At 34.3% G+C, this 19,524-nt stretch overlaps 2 protein-coding genes across 6 annotated transcripts in view; one reads left to right on the plus strand and one right to left on the minus strand.

Moving 5' to 3' along the window:
- The window catches only part of LOC123708916 (leucine-rich repeat flightless-interacting protein 2), a 41,021-nt gene extending 24,643 nt beyond the window's left edge, over positions 1-16,378 (plus strand). For all 5 annotated transcript variants that reach the window (XM_045659927.1, XM_045659928.1, XM_045659926.1 and 2 more), the window contains 7 exons: positions 1,725-1,851; positions 9,127-9,242; positions 10,174-10,320; positions 10,435-10,678; positions 11,075-11,215; positions 12,617-12,804; positions 13,750-16,378. In XM_045659927.1, the coding sequence (XP_045515883.1) occupies positions 1,725-1,851; positions 9,127-9,242; positions 10,174-10,320; positions 10,435-10,678; positions 11,075-11,215; positions 12,617-12,804; positions 13,750-13,860 (1,074 nt within the window). In that variant the 3' untranslated portion in view covers positions 13,861-16,378. The remainder of the gene's footprint in view (positions 1-1,724; positions 1,852-9,126; positions 9,243-10,173; positions 10,321-10,434; positions 10,679-11,074; positions 11,216-12,616; positions 12,805-13,749) is intronic.
- A 373-nt stretch (positions 16,379-16,751) lies between these two features.
- On the minus strand, positions 16,752-18,558 carry LOC123708991 (mediator of RNA polymerase II transcription subunit 19). Its single transcript, XM_045660055.1, has 3 exons — positions 18,262-18,558; positions 17,816-18,187; positions 16,752-17,726 (listed from the first exon to the last, which is right to left on the minus strand). Exons 1-3 carry the CDS (start codon positions 18,440-18,442, stop codon positions 17,566-17,568), a joined length of 714 nt encoding a protein of 237 aa, XP_045516011.1. The 5' UTR covers positions 18,443-18,558; the 3' UTR covers positions 16,752-17,565.
- Between the last annotated feature and the right edge of the window lie 966 nt (positions 18,559-19,524).

The raw sequence follows: 19,524 nt of genomic DNA on the forward strand, positions 1-19,524 counted from the left end.
TAAGTGACCAATAAAACTTGGCCAAGATTTGATTACTCCTGTCGCTGTGATTTTTTGACATAGGTGTTATATAATTTGGGATACAATTTATAAGTGTGGTAAAAACTAACGGACTCAATATTGCCTTAAGTGTACGATGGTTGTTTACAATTTGTTTACGCTTCTAATTATTACCTAAAATATTTATATGTAACTTAACTAAAGTTAGGATTCATAACTCCCGTCCGAATGAGGTTTTTAGTACAGGTATCAATGAACTACCTATAAGATGGCAAAAGTTCGTAAACAGCAATGGTACATACTTTGATTAATTATATTCTATTTAAAAAAACCTTTTTGTTCCTCCCATACAAAACAATTTATACATAAGGACCTAATATATGATGTGGTGTACTTTATTTAAAAAAATAGACATATTGGAGTCATACTTAGCACTAAGGGAAAAATTAAAGATTCAGAAACTTAGCCCGAACGAAGATGACACGTGTAAGTCAAAATCAAAAACATTTTAGACGGGAGACAGTTTGCAGTAATTGGCTATGGATCTTATCCTTAAAGTAGGACGTAGACAGTACCGAGTTCTAAAAATAAAAGTACTACTCGAAACTCAACGGAATGTTTTATGTAATCGAAAAGTAGTTTTCGATTTTATTGGAGCCATACAAATTTACGACAACAATAATTTGTCTCGAAGTCATAAAACTCTCATTTGGTAAAACAGAATACTTCTGTTAAAACTCTTATCATATAATTAATTTATAAATACAGCAAGGAAATACTGCCACAGGGACCGAACATTGTAAATTTGTTTGGATTTTCTATTTATCCATTTTTATTATTATTACTATATTGAGTATGTAGGTTAATAATTATGTATATTTGTGTGTTGTAACAGACAATAAGTTAATTTTTCTATGTAGTTTCTAAATCGAATTTTTCATTGTATACTTAGATATAAATAACATAAAAGCTCGGTTTCTTTTAATAATACTACGTGTGATGTGTCACACAACTAGAATCTACAATTTATAGTTATTTGCATATGAGGGGTACAGAGAAAGAAGTATCATAGTCAGTATTTTTCCAAACCAGAGTTGGCAATGCCATCTAGTAGTAAATTAAGAAAGCTATGGAATGGTGAAATCAAATAAAATTAGAAGAAATCACAGTCAATGTGAGGCTCACAAAAGTTTACAATGGATATAGGAAAAACATATCACAGTCAGTTCAAAGAAATATCATTGTCTGATCTGTGGTCTGTCTTTCTTTGCTGCTTTGTAGTTTGTTACCGCCAAAACCGTGTTTTCTCGTGTTTTACTTGTATTGATGATTTAGCTGTTCACGATGTCGGAATGTGAGAGTGAGGAGACAGAGTGTATTTGTGTTGCCAAGTCCAATTATATGTTTACATTATTGAAAATTAAAAAAAAATACTTTTGAGAACTCTTTGACTTGAAAATTGAATCTGTAACTTGACAACGCATTGGCTGATATCAGTACATTTATTGGGGACGTTCTGGATTTTAAAATCTTAATCGAAACAAGATTAATCTTGTTTCAATAAAGACGTACGAATTAAATATTAACACACAATTTTCCAAATGCACTTGAGAAATCGCAACACTGAGTTGCTCTTGCAGTACTCCAAGTGAGTTCCAATCTGCCCAGCTGATGTCTCCAAACTACTAGCAATGATTATATTTCTCTTAATTATGATATTTCAGGCTGAACAGCGTCTGGCGGCGCGACGGGCTGCGAGGGCTGAGGCACGCGAGATACGCATGAGGGAATTGGAGAGACAGCAGAGGGAACAGGAGGACCATGCTGATAAAGCCTACGATATGTATGCAGGTAAAAATATCTTTTTATCCTTCAACTGCGCATTTTAATATGCTATGCAATTACAAACATACACTATGATAAGTTTTAAGGTATGATAGTTAATCTGTTCTGGTCACGATTTATAAAAAATAAGGGTTTTTTTATTCTTATAGTAACATAAATAAATACACCTGCCTCTAACTGAATAACGAATGTTTACATGAAATAAATAAAGCTTAATAATTAGGCTAGATTTGTAAATGACGGCAATGTAAGAACTTGTTTTATAGAAACGTATAATTGATATAATTTCAAGTTAATTACTAATTTAACCGTTTCAACTATTGCAGACATGCCAATTTAAAATAGCAATTAAAATTCGCCGATACAATTCGATAGCTATTAACATTATTTTAATGCATAATCGAATTCTTTGAAATTAATTAAAAGTACGTAATTATTGTGTACTGTAGTTGTATTACCGTGTACTGGGACAGAAGTTTTTTTTAAATTTATCAGCATATTTAGAATTACGAGTATTCAAAGTAATTTATTATTTCACAAAAACATCAAAGGTATTTTCTACAAAGTTGGCTTTATGTATTTCCTCCATTCCTCCAATTAATTAATGATTTAGGGAATCATACCTCGTACGTACAGTATGACTCCTGTAACAACATAGTGGATATTTAACAGTAGGAAAAATACAGTGTTATTAAGTTTAATTTGTACAAAACTAGGCTTAGTTATTTAGCCTATTCCAATCCACTATGTTTTTACAGGAGTGATACTGTATATTTTTTATATATACGCAACATAATGGACACTTATGAACGTCAAAAACAGAATTGTTAATGAAATACTTCTAATTATACATTTAGTGCCAGTTCTCAAATCAAGGGCGTAGAACGGAAGAGAAGAACTGAACTCTCCGCCACCCTTTATATATCAGTCACATAACTAAAAACGTTGACAGATTAGTAGAATCAACGATGACGTAAACAATATGTCTTTGCCTAGTTAAATATTTTCGGAGACTGCTTTTTATCGAAATATAATTTACATATAGATGTGTGTTTGTGTGTAATTCAAAAATGACAATTAACACGTACATTCTTGACGTTCAAAGTTCACAATCATTTATTTATTTAGGTAACTCAATGTACACTTATGAACGTCAAAAACAGAAATGTATACAAAATGCTTCTAATTTTACAATTACTGCCAGTTCTCAAATCAAGGGCGTAGAACGGAAGAGAAGAACTGGCAATAAAATCTTTTTAATCGCCAAGTTTTTGTTTTACAGAACGTTTGTAAGGAGCTGCAACCATAACACTGTTCCACATGACATCTTTAGTAATTAATAGTAATAATAACTTAAGACATAATATATACTTATACAGCAACATAATTAAATTGTAAAGGTTCTATAGTCAGTAATAATCTGCAATGGTTTTTAAAGTCTTGCCAAATAGCCTCTAGAATATTATATGCTCAGTCTAGACTACTTCAGTCAGTCTAGGTTTCTTCAAGTGGGATGTTCCCAATTGGCACAACTTAAGTCATAATCGCGAAGATATCGGTCATTCAACGCGAGTTATATGATCCGTTACGACGCTTCTTAAACATTAATTCTTGTTGCTTCGAGTTTACGAAATCAAAAATTTAATTTTATTGCATTGGAGAAACGAATACGTGTATTTGTATGTGTATATTTCTTTAGTAATTTTATGTTATTTATTCAAATTGTGGAAATTAGGATTTTGTAAGTTTTCTACAACCTAAAAGGAGGATCTTTGATCAGTCTAACTACTGGCCGGCCTAAAGGCCCGAGTGGCTAAGGCAGAGACTAAATATCCTTAGCTAGCGGAATGAGTTCGTTACAGGGTATCGCGGTAATTTGTAAGCGCATATTGTAGGTGTCGCTACAAACTCATGAAACTTCGTTTTTTTTTAATTGAACCTTTACAGGTAGTAAATATAAACTTGTTTATTTATTTTAGGATTGTAATTGTTATGTTTTATAAGAGTTAATTCACGATTTGTTTAATCATACTTTATAGGTTACCCCTTGTTACCGCGTTATTTTTGGTTCATTTTCTGTAATAAGGACGTCACTCCTGTTTTCTTCGCATAGATCCAACATTTACAACTCCTCTTTCACCAGACTATTTTATCAGTGGCAGATTTTCAAATTTTCAAGGTATAGGCTGTGAAGTTTGTTCCCCCTACAGTTGTAATGTTCTAGATTATTTTTAGAATACGACAAGTTGGTTGAAATTTCACTTAAAATAACTGTTGGGTTTGATTTTTAAGAAGAAGAAAAATAGGCAAACCATCCAGTTCGCAGCCTCCCACCAGGCAACAATCTACCAGAATTTTATTGGGTTATTTTCGGCTTGCCGTATTTCTCGCTTTGTATAGATTTCGGGAGGTCTAGCAATTGGATGGATTGTTCCAGTGGTTATTATTATATTGTTACGAAGACGGGTCGACTGCATGTTTCTAGATTTTTCCACTAGTTAGAGAACTTTTCAGCAGGCTGAAATTCTGGCTGGATTTCTGACCGTTTCAGGAGAGGCTCAATCACATATTAGAAAATTGTAATTTCCATAATGTTACCCTAGTTTTCAGGAAGCTGAAACATTTTTTCAGTCAGTTTCAGAACATGTGTAGTCGAGTGGTGCAGTTTTCAGGAGACCCGTTTTCAGGCGTTTTCAGGCCTAGTTATACCCCTTTGATGAAGGAATATTCTAGACCGAACTTTCTAGGTGTGAGACAAGGACGAAATGATACGAGAGAGAGAGAGAGAGAAGATCAGAACTTTCTCGAAACTAGACGAGCACTCTAGAACGCCGTACGACAAGGACGGAGCAACGTGCGAAAGAGACAAAGAGTGCGGACGTTCTAGAACTGTGCAATCGCTACTCAGTAGCAAGCCCGCCTAGAAAGTTCTCGAATATTGTTTAGAATTATTCCCAGGGATATATAAGCGAGCCGAAACGCGACTAGTCGCCTTTAGTTTTGAATGCGATAACAAAAGCGAACCGAAGCGATAAAGTGCGAATAAAGTGAATATAAGTGATAAAGTACTGTGTGAAGTAATTAGTGACTGTTTTTATGTGTGTTATAATTTCTGCAATTAATTTGTGCCCATAAAATCCTCATTGATTTTTCCATTGAATAAACCCTTGAAGAAATCTACGGCATTTTCTATCCGATCCCCTAGCTCGTAACATTTTGGTGTCAGAAGTGGGATAGAAAAATGTCAATTACTCCAAGGGAGTATCGCGAGGAGTTTGTGGCAGAGTCTGCAGCAGCTTCGGAGATGCAGACAATGAAAACTGATTCGTTACAAGATAAGTTTGAAAACCTGGACAGTAGGTTATCTAAACAGGAGAAACGCTTGCTTGAGTTAGAAAAGGAGATTCAGTGCCTTAAGATGTCAGGTTTTCTGGAATCATCTGGAACGCTGGAAACACCTACCTTTAATGGTTCTTCTTCTTGGGGGGCTTATAAGGTACAGTTTGATGCTCTTTGCAGGATGAACGGTTGGAAAAATGATCAGGCTGTAGCTGCTCTTATGTTGGGACTGCGAGGCGAACCCTTGACCGTTTTAGAAGCCATGAAAGGTGATGTGACACTAACGCGACTGCTGGATGCCCTTGAGTCACGTTATGGAGACTCACATTTGGAGCCAGTCTATAGGGCTCAATTACGGGAGAGAGTGCAGCAACCAAATGAGAGCTTACAAGAATGGGGCCTGGAAATAGAGAAGCTGGTAAGGAAAGCCTACGCATCCTTACCAGATGTAGCAGACAAGATATTAGTACAAACCTTCATTGATGGAATAAGAGATCGTGAACTCAGGATAAGTGTAAATCTTGGTCACCCCAAGAACCTGAAGGATGCTCTAGCCCATGCGTTGGAGGTGGAGGCGATTCGGAAAGATCCTCAACCTTACCGCATTAGGGCTATCACGGAAAAAGCTAATGGTCAACGTGGGTCAACCTGTTACACCTGTGGGGAAGTAGGGCATATGAGGTTTTCGTGCCCTAAGAAAGACTTCCGAGGTGATGTGAAGGTTAGACGTGGGAATACCTTAGTCATCGACGGAGAAGTCAATGGAACTAAGTGTAACCTAACACTCGATACTGGAGCTTCACGAACAGTGATCAGATACCAGCTTTTGAAGACATTTTATAAAAGCCCTTCTAGAGGATTTGTACAGCTTGTTACGGCAACAGGTCAGCGCATATCCGATCGGGGAGAAGGTATCGCAACCTTCAAGATTGGTGGAAGTTTATACAGACACAAGGTTGTTCTTGCCGACATAGTAGATGACTGCATAATCGTATTAGATTTCATGAAGTATTATAAGTGTAAGATAGATTTGGAAAAAGGGATGTTTAAGTGTGGAGAACAGGAAGTCGCCTTAAAAGGCAACTTTGCAAATAGTGGTTATGACGTATGTAGAGTAATCAATGTGGACGGACAAGTCAGTAATCAACAAGAGTGGAACACAGTTCGAACAGTTCCGGATAACTATACGGAAGCCCTGTCAATACTTCAGTTCAAGAACCCAGAAGGACAAGTAGCTCGATGGATCGAACAATTGCAAGAGTATGACTTTGCTACTGAACATCGCAAGGGTAGAGCACACGGGAACGCAGATGCATTGTCTCGTAGGCCATGTGAGGAAGACTGTAAACATTGTACAAGACACGAAGGTAGAGAGGTTGCCCATGTGAGGATACTAAGAACGGATACCATTAGTCCAGATTGGTGTGGTAAATTAATTCAGGAAGAGCAACAACAAGACTCTGATATTAAACCAATTCTGGACTGGATGAAATCTTCAGCTATAAAGCCGCGATGGAATGATGTTGCATCTACTAGTACCACGACCAAGAGTTACTGGGCTCAATGGGATAGCTTAGTTCTCCATAATGGGGTGTTTTGTCGCAAATGGGAAAACGCTCGTGGGGATGCATCTCATCTACAGTTAGTTGTGCAAAGATTCGCAACATATTGGAAATGTTTCATGACGGCTCATCAGGCGGACACTTAGGTGTAAAAAGGACTCTTTTGAAAATTAAAGAGAGATTTTATTGGATACATTGCCGCGAAGATGTAGAAGACTGGATTCGAAAATGTAAAGCTTGTGCAGCGGTTAAAGGCCCACAGACGAGAACTAGAGCGAGTATGAAGAAATACAATGTCGGAGCCCCATGGGAGAGGATAGCAGTTGACATAGCTGGACCATTTCCGTTAACAGAAAAAGGAAATAAGTACATCATGGTTGTTATGGATTATTTTACGAAGTGGCCCGAAGTATTCCCTATTCCCAATCAAGAGGCAGTAACAGTAGCTGAGATACTTGTAAATGACGTATTCTCTAGATTTGGAGTACCCTTGGAAATGCACAGTGATCAGGGAAGAAATTTTGAGTCTCTACTATTTCAAGAATTATGCCGATTAATGGGAATTCATAAGACGCGGACTACTCCATATCACCCACAGTCAGATGGAATGTTGGAACGCTTCAATCAAACCTTGGAAAGGCACTTGGCAAAACTGATGGATAACCATCAAAAAGACTGGGACAAGTATATTCCATTATTTCTAATGTCATACCGGTCTGCGGTTCATGAAACCACAAATGTTACTCCTGCTTTAGCCATGTTTGGGAGACAACTTAGATTACCAGCGGATATTGTAACTGGGCGACCACCTGACACACCAGAGAGTGTTACAGAATATGCTGCGGATCTGCGTAATAAACTGGATGAAATCCATGAACACGTACGAGCATCACAAAGTAAAATAAGTGAGACTACGAAGATTAGGTATGACAGAAAGACGAATCACATAGAATTTAAACAAGGCTCGCAAGTATGGCTCCATAACCCAACAAAACGAAAAGGCAAATCACCAAAGCTTCAAGCTGACTGGGACGGTCCATACACGATAGTCACGAAGATAAATGACGTTACCTATCGCATAAAGAAAGTGGGTGGTTTAAGGAGCAAACCGAAAGTCGTTCACATAAATCGATTGGCTCCCTATAAAGGATGTAATGATGCTCGGGACGAGCATGTCTAAGGAGGGGGTAGTGTTACGAAGACGGGTCGACTGCATGTTTCTAGATTTTTCCACTAGTTAGAGAACTTTTCAGCAGGCTGAAATTCTGGCTGGATTTCTGACCGTTTCAGGAGAGGCTCAATCACATATTAGAAAATTGTAATTTCCATAATGTTACCCTAGTTTTCAGGAAGCTGAAACCTTTTTTCAGTCGGTTTCAGAACATGTGTAGTAGAGTGGTGTAGTTTTCAGGAGACCTGTTTTCAGACGTTTTCAGGCCTAGTTATACCCCTTTGATGAAGGAATATTCTAGACCGAGCTTTCTAGGTGTGAGACAAGGACGAAATGATACGAGAGAGAGAGAGAAGATCAGAACTTTCTCGAAACTAGACGAGCACTCTAGAACGCCGTACGACAAGGACGGAGCAACGTGCGAAAGAGACAAAGAGTGCGAACGTTCTAGAATTGTGCAATCGCTACTCAGTAGCAAGCCCGCCTAGAAAGTTCTCGAATATTGTTTAGAATTATTCCCAGGGATATATAAGCGAGCCGAAACGCGACTAGTCGCCTTTAGTTTTGAATGCGATAACAAAATCGAAACACCGAAGCGATAAAGTGCGAATAAAGTGAATATAAGTGATAAAGTACTGTGTGAAGTAATTAGTGACTGTTTTTGTGTGTGTTATAAGTGCATTTCTGCAATTAATTTGTGCCCATAAAATCCTCATTGATTTTTCAAGAAATAAACCCTTGAAGAAATCTACGGCATTTTCTATCCGATCCCCTAGCTCGTAACAATATTATACTAGCTGACCCGGCAAACGTCGTTTTGCCATGTATATTATTTATAGGAAACATTTTTTAGTTCAATAAAAAATAATCTACTATAATAAAAAATAGGGGTTGTTCGTAGAGTGGTGAAAATTAAGGGTTGTATGGTGTATCATTAAAAAAAAACAAAAAATTTTGTCTAAAAAATAAAAAATTTTGTCTAAAAAATAAAAATTTGGGGTGGACACCCCTTATCACTTAGGGGTTTGAAAGATAGATAGTAGCGGATTCTTAGATTACTGAATAAGCATAAAAAAATTCATAAGAATCGGCCGAGCCGTTTCGGAGGAGTATGGGAACGCACATTGTGACACGAGAATTTTATATATATACGATTGTTTTAAGTACACTAATGCACTTTAATTATGCATATTCTTGTTTATATTATAGAAACTGTGGGACGTCGTGGTGCAACCAGACTAGCGTCCCTCAGTCCTGCGGGATTGCACTCGCCAAGGCGGAGTTCAGAGGATTCTGACGAAGTACTCAGTATTAAGGATCTGAGGGTATGTTTGACAAGTAATTTATAGTATTAGTCTTCTTCAGTGGTCTTACAGTGTATCAAATGATCTCACACATTCACGCTCCGTAGTTCGCTTTACTATGTATTTTCAAATGCGGACTGTCGAATCGGCTTCCTAAATGATTCTTCATGGGACCGTATATTAGTTGCCTTATGACCGACCCGCTGGCTAAAGCATTCTTTGGACTTTCATGTTTTCGTCGGTTTCGTCGGTCGGCCTGCCTGCGGCGTCCACTACGTCCGTCGTCCTAGCAAACCACTTCTCAATGCTTGATTTTCCTATGAAGTGCTTGACTTTCATAGTATTTTCTTTTTTGCCAATAGCAATGCTTTATTATTTATTAATTATCACATGAAATTCCTTTTTCACAATTTTTTTGAACAAACAAAACTTTACTCAAAATACAACATCTCAATAACATCAATGTAATAAATGATTATTTGCGTGAAACAAATTGAATAACATTTGATATGATATGTACGATACAAATAATATAAGAATTTACCAATTTTAATATGACTAATATTCTTGCAATAAATTATTATTATTATTATCCTTGTATCTTTCTTCTTATTATGGCTACAGGTGTCTTTGTCGTTGTCCGGTTTTATAAATTTTGTGCTGTCATGTTTTGTTTTGCTTTGCTCTGTATCACATTTTTATTAGTGAATTTTTTTGTGGATACATCCAATGTGTTTATTTTATGTCTTAACTTAACTATTCTATTATTGTATAGATGTATATAGTACGACAATTGTCTAATTTATACACGTGTCTTTTGAAGGTTGAGGCTAACTAAAAATCATATTTGTTTAATACTAGTAGCGCCATCTATGTGTTAGACTACGAACTTTTCCACGTTGGGTGGTCTGGTGAAATTTTGTCATGAGTGAGTTTTCAATTTTTATTCCAGTACGAATTAAAAGAGGTAGAGGAAAAATTTCGCAAAGCGATGATATTGAACGCTCAGTTGGACAATGACAAAGCGGCGCTGGGATATCAGCTGGAGCTGCTCAAAGATAGAATAGAAGAATTGCAAGAAGAGTACGCGCAGTTACAGGTGAAAAATTAAAAAAAATTACAGTGCCCCTAATGCTTAGGCGCAGGACTAAAAGTTTTATTACAGTCATTTGACATATACGCTAGCATTTAAAAAATATATATGACGTTCCAGCGCGAACACAAAGAGAAATGCTCAGCTTACGAGCGTCTAAAGCGCGATCACGCTACCCTCGAACGTGAGTTGACATGCGCACGCGACGCCGTACGAGCACGGGACGCGGCCGTGGAGGGCGCGGGCTTCACGTTCGTGGAGTCGGGGGATGCGCAGGCGCAGGGCTTTGGCGCTGTGCCCCCTTTGGCCCTAGTCTCGCATCACTCGCACGCCTTGCTCGAAGACGGAGGAGAGGGCACGCTCGGTGAGTCTTCATAGCTTTTATCAATTATTTTCACATTTAACCGACTAAAAAATAAATACAAGATTATAACATTTTCAGATTATATATTAATTGACTAAAAGACATTAATGGTTTGAGAATTTTAAAAAAACATACATAATTTGAGGAACCGATCAAAATTCTTCTGTAGGTGAAATGGTGACTTTTACATCGACATACGTCAAGATTATTACGTGTTTATTATCATTCTTATTATTACACAAATATACTTATTGTGTTGGTCAAAATCAGTTTCTAACGAAATTCAAACTATTAAGGATAGACAAAGACACATTGTTTACAAACATGCCACGTCATCGTTGGTGTCACCTGCCTGACGTATATTTGTATATTTTATAAGAAATATGATAATTTCAGATGTCCGGTTGCAAAACCTCGTGAGCTCCAAGCAGGCCTTGGAGTCGGAAGTGCGGAAACTAAAGTTACAACTGAACGAAGAACGCTCTGCTAGACAAAATGGCGTCGCCTCACAACACGACATGGATTATGAGAATGAATGTGAGAATATTTATTTATTTAAACTTAACTAACAAGCGATCTCTTCCAAACAACTTTAGTAAGGAAAATTACTAAAAAACGAAATACTAACTACTGACACAGACACTGACCATTATACAATCAAAAAACTTAATCTAAAATAAATTAAAAAAACTAAAAAATATAATTCATGAACCAACTGTATTTTTGTAGTTTATTGTATGGTTGTATTAATGTCGCAGTAAAGTAGTTAAATCAGAGAGTTAATTGAATCTCTAGACAGTTAAGCAGTTTTCGACGCTGCTTTATTTATATCAAAATGCTAGAGACTTGATTGAATATCGACATTTAATGGACTGTCTAGAGATTCAATTAATTCTCTGATTTAACTAATTAACTGCGACATTAACACTGTTTTTTGTATCTATTCGATTTCGCTGGTCGTGTCTGCATGTTATAGGGGCGTTGCTGTTTCATACTTTTTATGTGCGTCAATTTTATATTTGTAATTATTAGTAATCTTACAGCTAACATATATATTATAAAACAAAACACTTAGACAATATACAGAGCCAAAACAGATTACATAGATAAACAATATATATGAAACAGAAAACAAGTAAGTACATTAATGGACAAATTATGTTTTTGATAATAATTTTTTTTTAAACTAAAGGAAACTGAAACTTAGCATTATGGTCTGTGGACTCAGTTTCCGCACTTAGACTCTCAATAGGTCCGTTGTGCGTAAAGTCCTGGCTAACTAAGCCAGCCTTACTCCTTCCAAAAGCACAGAAGCCTCCTGGGCACTTCGCAGGCTTCACTGTTCCGAGGATTTCTGCAAGTTGTTTGACCACGGCCTCGCATTCCAGGACTACGTGGGTGGAAACTTAACATTTGAAACAACAAATAATACTAAATATTTAATCTAATTATACTTAACACGCACCACCACTTTGTGGAACCAGCTGCCCACTGAAGTATTTCTGAACCAATTCGAGAAAAGATCGTACCAATTCTTAAAACGCCGGCAACTCACTTGCGAGCCTTCTGGCAATGTGAGTGTCCATGGGCGCGGTATCGCTTAACATCATGAGAGCCTCTGGGCAGTTTGCCTTCTATTACATTAAAAAAAAAACAAATTACTGCTTAAACAAAATCTGAGTCTTCCCGAAACATTGGCGAATTATGCAGGTAATTCGATTTCGTATGATTTTAGAGAAATTAATATCATGTTCTTTGGTGGTCCAAAAAAAATAAAAAGAATATATATGAATTACAAGTCGCGAATGAGCAGAATATGCTTAAGAAAATAAAGAATTTCGAGATGAAGCCAATCTTATCATAGACCGCAATAAAGACGGCAATATAAAAAAATCCATAAACTTATATTATTAAAAGCTGTTTTATGATTTTTTTCAGTGGAAACCCTAAGAAAATCAGTATCGGAGGCGAAAGGGCGGGCGGCACGAGCGGAAGCGGAAGCGGCGTTACAAGCGGGCGCAGTGGCGAGACTCGAGGCCCAGGTGCAGAGGCTCAGAGCTCGGCAGGACCATCAGGACGAGCACGAGGAGATGCTTAAGCAGGAGAGGAGGAAGCTACAGAGAGAGGTAACGATGGGCTTATCTCTATTGACCGTGCCGTTCTAGATAATAAAAGTTCATATTCAGATAATATTCAACTACTGTGGGACGTGCTAGTGTTGGTCAAGTGGTTTCAGCGTCCGACTCATTCTGAGGTCGTATGTTTGAATCCTGGTTGTAAACCCCGTTTACTTGCCTATTGCCGTTTATTGCCTAAAAAGCAACGATCTTGAACCAGATACAGAAATATGAGTATATATTTTATTCGAATAATCGGCTAAAAATAAAATATTAACTTGCAACATTGGTGTGGACTGAATAAGTTGTTTGATCTTTTATTGGCCATTATTTTTCCATAGACAAGAGAACTTTCAAGATGGCGGATCTAGGTGACAAATAATGATATATTTATTTTACAGGATGTGGTTGATTTCTGGGCCGTTATCAATAATGGTGACTGTTAACGGTACTTAGTTATTTAAGCCCGGTGTGGTCCATTTTGAACTTTTAACTCTTAAACGCATGGTTACCGTTGCGAATTTTTATTATTAAATTTAGGTATTTGACAAGATCCTTTGTACAATACAGCATTATTTTGGTAGTTTTTAATATCTAAATTGTATTTAATTAATTTATTGATTAATCTTGTAAATGCGAAGACAATTTATTACCGATACTACATAAATTAAACCGAATAGATATTTGTGTCCACAAAATTTCAAAAAAGTAAGACATTTTCATTACCAGAAGGTAATCAGTAAACTAACTTCAACTTATAAAATTTATAACTGCGAGTGTAAAAATAATATTGTTAATAATAATTTTCAAGTAAAAGTAATCCCTCCTGATAATCTGCTTGTACAATATATAATATAGTTTAAATATCTAATTAATGATTGTAAAAAAATAAATAATTTTTGGTCAATTCTTTTTTTAAATAGTTGTTTTGATACAGTTGTTTTTCCTTTATAGGCACGTGAAGCACTCAACCGTGTGGAAGAATTGGAGACAGAGAACAGTCATCTAACAAAACGGCTAGACAAACTGAAGAATGCTAAGTCAGCACTACTCAAGGAGCTGTGATGATGGCTACACCCACCATATAGTAACTATACTATCATAATAGTGTAACTACCAGATTCTGAGAAGTTGAACGGAGCCTAATTTTCTCTTTACTTTATTCAATTTAATACTGACCTGATATATAAAACAACTTAAGATATAAGTTTCGTATGAATTACACTTTTTACATACAAACATATAGATGTGAGATGTTTGTTAAGCATTTTATAAAACTAAATGTCATTGTAAACTTTCCTATGTTGCAGTTGATTTTTCAAATTATATTTCGAACTTCAAACCATATACATAGTTAATTACTAATTGTTTCAAATTAAAATAAATATATATATATAGCATTTGTATAGAAAAATAATAATTTGAAAACGATCATCTGTCTCATCACAGCGTGGATACAATTTGACAGAAAGAGACAAGGCTATTTTAATAATAATTGTGAAATAATATTGAGCTAAAAAAAAGATAATTAGCAATACCATTTATTGAAACGCTAGCTGCGAAAGTTAGACAACGGTAACAAAAAAGGAAGTAATTTTGTCATATGTTAATTATGTAAAGCGTTGTTAAATTTAACAAAACTAAATTACATTCAAATATCACGTTATTAGGATTTCTATGGAAGCTATGCAGAAAATGGAATTGTAACAAATGTTTCCATACAAAACAACATAAAATTTAACACATGATTTTGACATACAGGAGTCCTAGTCCCGTTTCTAAATCTTACCTATCGTTTTTCAAGAGGGGATCAAGCTTGTTTCAAAAGGTGGTCGCAGTCTATTGAAAAATAATAATATATATAATATAATAGTGTATATTTCATTTTGTAAATATTTTAAAGCTTTAAAAATGTTACATTAGATGAAAAATTCAAGATAATTGCTTTTTTTTATTTTTGGTATTTAAACTTTTTTTTAAATCTTAGGTCAGTATTCCAAAATACATCATGTCATAACCTAGTCTTGAAAATGGTATTTTGAGACTTATTTTAGAGTATTTTGACCTCCCCATTTTAAGATATGGCCTCTGGAGACTATGGTATGGAAAATGTAACCTACTGTAACATATTAAAGCGTAAGCCATATTTTTTTTTAAGTCGACCATAGATGTAGATATTTTAACAGACTGTATGTAACCCTTTTAGTTTTTAAAATTTATTGTAAATTTGAATGATTTGTAACATAATAAATGTGTATAACTTTAGGTTTTATGTGTCATTATTTATTTTATATAATGAACTGGGCTGGTCACAGGGTGGTATAACAAGGTATTTTTAAAAAAATTGTCACAAATTGAGTACTACCCGAATGATTAAACCGAGTGTATGAAAATACACCAAACGTAATAGTTCCTGTAAAGTTTCATTGCTAAATTAAGATTACAAGTCAAATGGTTTCAAAAATTTCTTTAAACTAATTTGTATATATTGTTTAAAACACTTCATATTTACCAAATAATAAATGGTTAAGTCGTTAGTGAGTTAAGTTCACACTGCAATGTCGTATTTTACAGAGAACCATGAAGTTAGGTGTTGTAGGTTAGTCTAATTTGTATATTGCTTGCCCAAAATTTGCTTTTCTAATATTTCCTTGCCATGATGCAATCGCTTGATTTTTTTGCGATATAAAATATTTTGAGTTTAGAACAAATATGGCTTTAAAACTGACTCACGTTCTGTGTTTGTTGCCATTGTTGATGTCTTTTCCATAATAGCGGTAACCATGACAATCAACACAGTACCGACTTAAGTACATGTTTTATAAAGTCAATATTGTATTAATATTTGGTTTAAAAAGTATTTTTATTGTGTCATCTTTGAAATAGAATTGTAACTAGTTTCCATCAAAAAATTGACTATATAAATACACTATCACAATCATTTTTTTTATTTTTTTTAGTAATGTATTGAATCGAGTGCTTTAAAAAGAATTTCTAGTAATTTGCTCAAAATTTATCGCCGTGTCGAGATAGATCTCTTCGTTTCCTGGAAGTTACCACTAATAATTTAATGTTTTTTTTTATATCTGGTTTTACCATTTAATGAATTTAAATCGAAATTTAACATGTCAAATTATAATTTTAAATGTCAAAACGAAAGTATACTTGCAAGCAACAGCCTTGCAGTATAATTGTCTCATGCATTATTATACTGTGTCAGCGATTTTTTACTAAACTATAACTGCTTGCACCAAAATGTATAGCCTAGCTAGAATGTTTTAGAAAATAGTTATCCTTATTGATGTGAATATGTAGTTAGATAACTGGCCTGTCCTGTACTTTTAATAGACATTAATATTTATACCATAATCAATACTAATAAAATGATCTTTAATTTGGTTTTAACTTGGCTACATTTAAACAATAGGTAAAGAGCATATGATGTAGAAAATGAGTAGACATTTTGTAAGAATTGGTGTATGTATTTTGGTGCTGCATTACTAATTTATTTGATTTATAAAACCTACAAATTTTGTATAAAGCGAATGTTGTGTAAATTTAATTGAATAAATTACGCCTTCAACTTTTGTTTTATTTATATATGAATTGCTCAGGTGATAATTTTCACCTTTAAAAATTTAAAAGAATGAAGAAAAGGTTCTGTCAATACTCAGATTTTAACTTGATTACATATAACAAGATTTTATCTAAAATATGGCCTGCATAAATTGATGGTGCTAAATGGCAACACTGTGTATCACAATTCCATCCCCAACTGAAGGTCTGATTAATCATTAATATCTTAATAAAAATAACTCTCAATTTTTTTTAGCCAAGAAAACATGACCAATAAAATTATACCTATCCCAAAAATATTAAAAAACATTTTGTTAAAAATTCTTGTATGTAAATAAACTTACTTTTAGAAAATAACTCTTAAAAGATCCAAAATCAAATTGGTTTCACAGTAATTTTATTTTTCATAGTTCTACATTACAGGATTCTCTGAAACTTAAATTAGAATGTGTCGTTTCAAACATACAAAATGTCGCATTTCAACATATTATACTCATGTCTTATATCTAGCTTATTTACTAATTGAACAAATTTTACTATGAAAAAATAAGGTATTCATAAAGTATTGATTTGATTCCATTGATAATTAACCAAATACAAGTTTATTTACCAATAAAGACACATACTTTACAGTTTTTATTTCTCTTGTCTTTATATAAATAACTTAAGCTAGTTATGACAATCCTAAAGAAATATTAACAACAATTACACTTATCTCAGACCTATTCAATTCAAATAATTTCTTATTATAGAATTAATGTTGACTGTGTGAGTAAACTGTAAAAGGTATTGCAAACATGTAGCTTATATCATAATGAATTATTAAATAATAGATTTTTTGGTATGCCAGTACAACAGGTTTATAACAAAATTTCATGTATAGTTACGGGAGTCATTATGTTTTGCCATAACATAAAATATCTTTGGATCAACTTGTTTTTCAAAAATAAAATGAAGCCACAATAATTGTTGAATTCAATAAAAACTATTTTTTTTTACGGTGAAAAAACTAAAATTTTACTAACCTACATTAAAAAATGAAATTTATATATGTTATGTAGAAAATAGAGTTTACTTACTAAATTTTTCTCAAATATTTATTGTTTGCGGAAATAATAGTTTTGCCAGTTCTTTAAGCAAAAAATTTACAAAAATACTAAATAAACATAATTATAGAAGTAAAAAGACTGTAACTTAAGGTAATGGATGTTGGCTGGGTGTTAGCCCTCCATGCTCTGGACTGTGTTTTTGTTTTTTCCTCTTCTTCTCTTTTTTACGCTTTTTCCTCTCCTTGTCATCATCATGGCGCTTTTGCTTTTTGTGTTTCTTTTCATAGGTGTCTGGATTTGACGAATCTGAAATTTTAAATTCCATTGAGACATTGGCTTGGCTAATTTACATTTATACATATTTAATATTTGTTTTAAGCTAAAAGAAATGTTACCTTGAAGTGGAGTATCTTGGCCTGGAGGAGCACCATCCTTGTGTTTATGTTTCTTGTGTTTGCTCTTATGTTTTTTTGGTGGTGTAGCACTCACATAGCGGTACTGCTCTGGAAGTGGCCCCGGATGTAACCGGAAGCCAGCAAGCTGAGCACTAGTCAATGGTAATAATTCCTTTCCTCCTATAGGACGTTTTGCGATAACAGAACCCAATGTACTGTTATCCTCTTGTCCAGGTCCATCCATGATTCCTGGTAATGTAGGTAAGAAGGAAGATAGCGATTCCTTTAATTTTTTCCCGTTAAACTTACTATACGAATGTTCAAGTCCATAATACGCCATTAAATTTGTTGCTCCTGTTAACTCACATTCTCCTAAAATGATATAAATTATGATTTTAATTATAACGAATAAGCATTTGTACATTACAACCAACATCAACACCTACCTGGAGGTTCTTTCATCAAATAGAATGGTCCACTGTGTACTATGGAGGGATTTTTACCCAGTGAAATAGTAGTTTTGAGGGTACCAGAAGAATCTTGCCGTGAAACAACTGGTGACCTCGCTCCTCGAGGTGAGGACTTTGGAGAATATGGTTCTACTTTTCTAAACTGATCAGACATCATCTTGCATGTGCATGTCTACAGAAATGTATTTAAATTAAAAAGTTGTGGTAAATAATAGTATTAAAAAAAATTATAAAAAGTCCTTTCTCTTCGATGGCTAAACCTTCTCTAAATTTTATGTAGATTAAAAACGCCAACAACGTAGTAAGCTGCGCAGCATAGAATAAACACAGATGGCAATATCAGTTAAAACAGAGTTTACCTTGACCGAAAATAGATTTCTCGCCTTGTCGGCTTTATGGTTTACCAATTTTGGCCTTAAAAATGAGTAAACTTAATATTATAAGTTATTAGCTATAACAAGAACTGAAGCAAAAGCGTATAGAATATAGGAATGTAAACCTAACTATTTGGCTCTAAACTTTATATGAATTATGTATGTATGTGAATGAAACACCTAATTCAAACTCGTGCTTTTTTGTCGTAAACATATTTATCAATCTGATGTTAATTGAATGTTGATGGTTCCTTTTAACCTATTAATTCATACCATAAAATTAATATTTTGGTCAGATAAGGTGGCAATATTCTTTGCTCGCATCGTAAGCACAAGCTTCGTCTTTCGCGAAATTTTCTTGTAACGTACATAAATTTATGCTTGATATTAATATTAGTAAATCTAGCTAATCTAAGCTATTTTAGGATCTTAAAGATTTACTAAAAAAGTAAACCCTTTAAACCAATTCAATATAAATAGACTGTAGTGACGCACTTTAATCGAAAAAGAAAAAAATATAGGTCAAGTGAAAACTACTTTAAACCATATTTAATTTCAAGATTACCGACCTATACAGAAATAAGTAAAAAAATATTTTAAAAAAACCGCCATTATATTGTGATATTATAAAGGTTGTATAACTACTACAAAAAAGGAGGGTAATTCAGGAATTAAAAGATTGAGATAAGTATTAAATTCTAGTATCCTATTATTTCCTTTTAACAAATTTATAATATCCATATAATTTCAATTATTATTGCCGTAATAAAACAAATTTATAATTTTCGTCGTTGAAAATACGTACTATTACAATTACAATTGTGGGATTTGTCTATTACTGTACCACGTGTGTTCAATAGCAAAT

The sequence above is a fragment of the Pieris brassicae genome, chromosome 4 (genome assembly GCF_905147105.1).
Source record: "Pieris brassicae chromosome 4, ilPieBrab1.1, whole genome shotgun sequence".
NCBI classification, from domain to species: Eukaryota; Metazoa; Arthropoda; class Insecta; order Lepidoptera; family Pieridae; genus Pieris; species Pieris brassicae.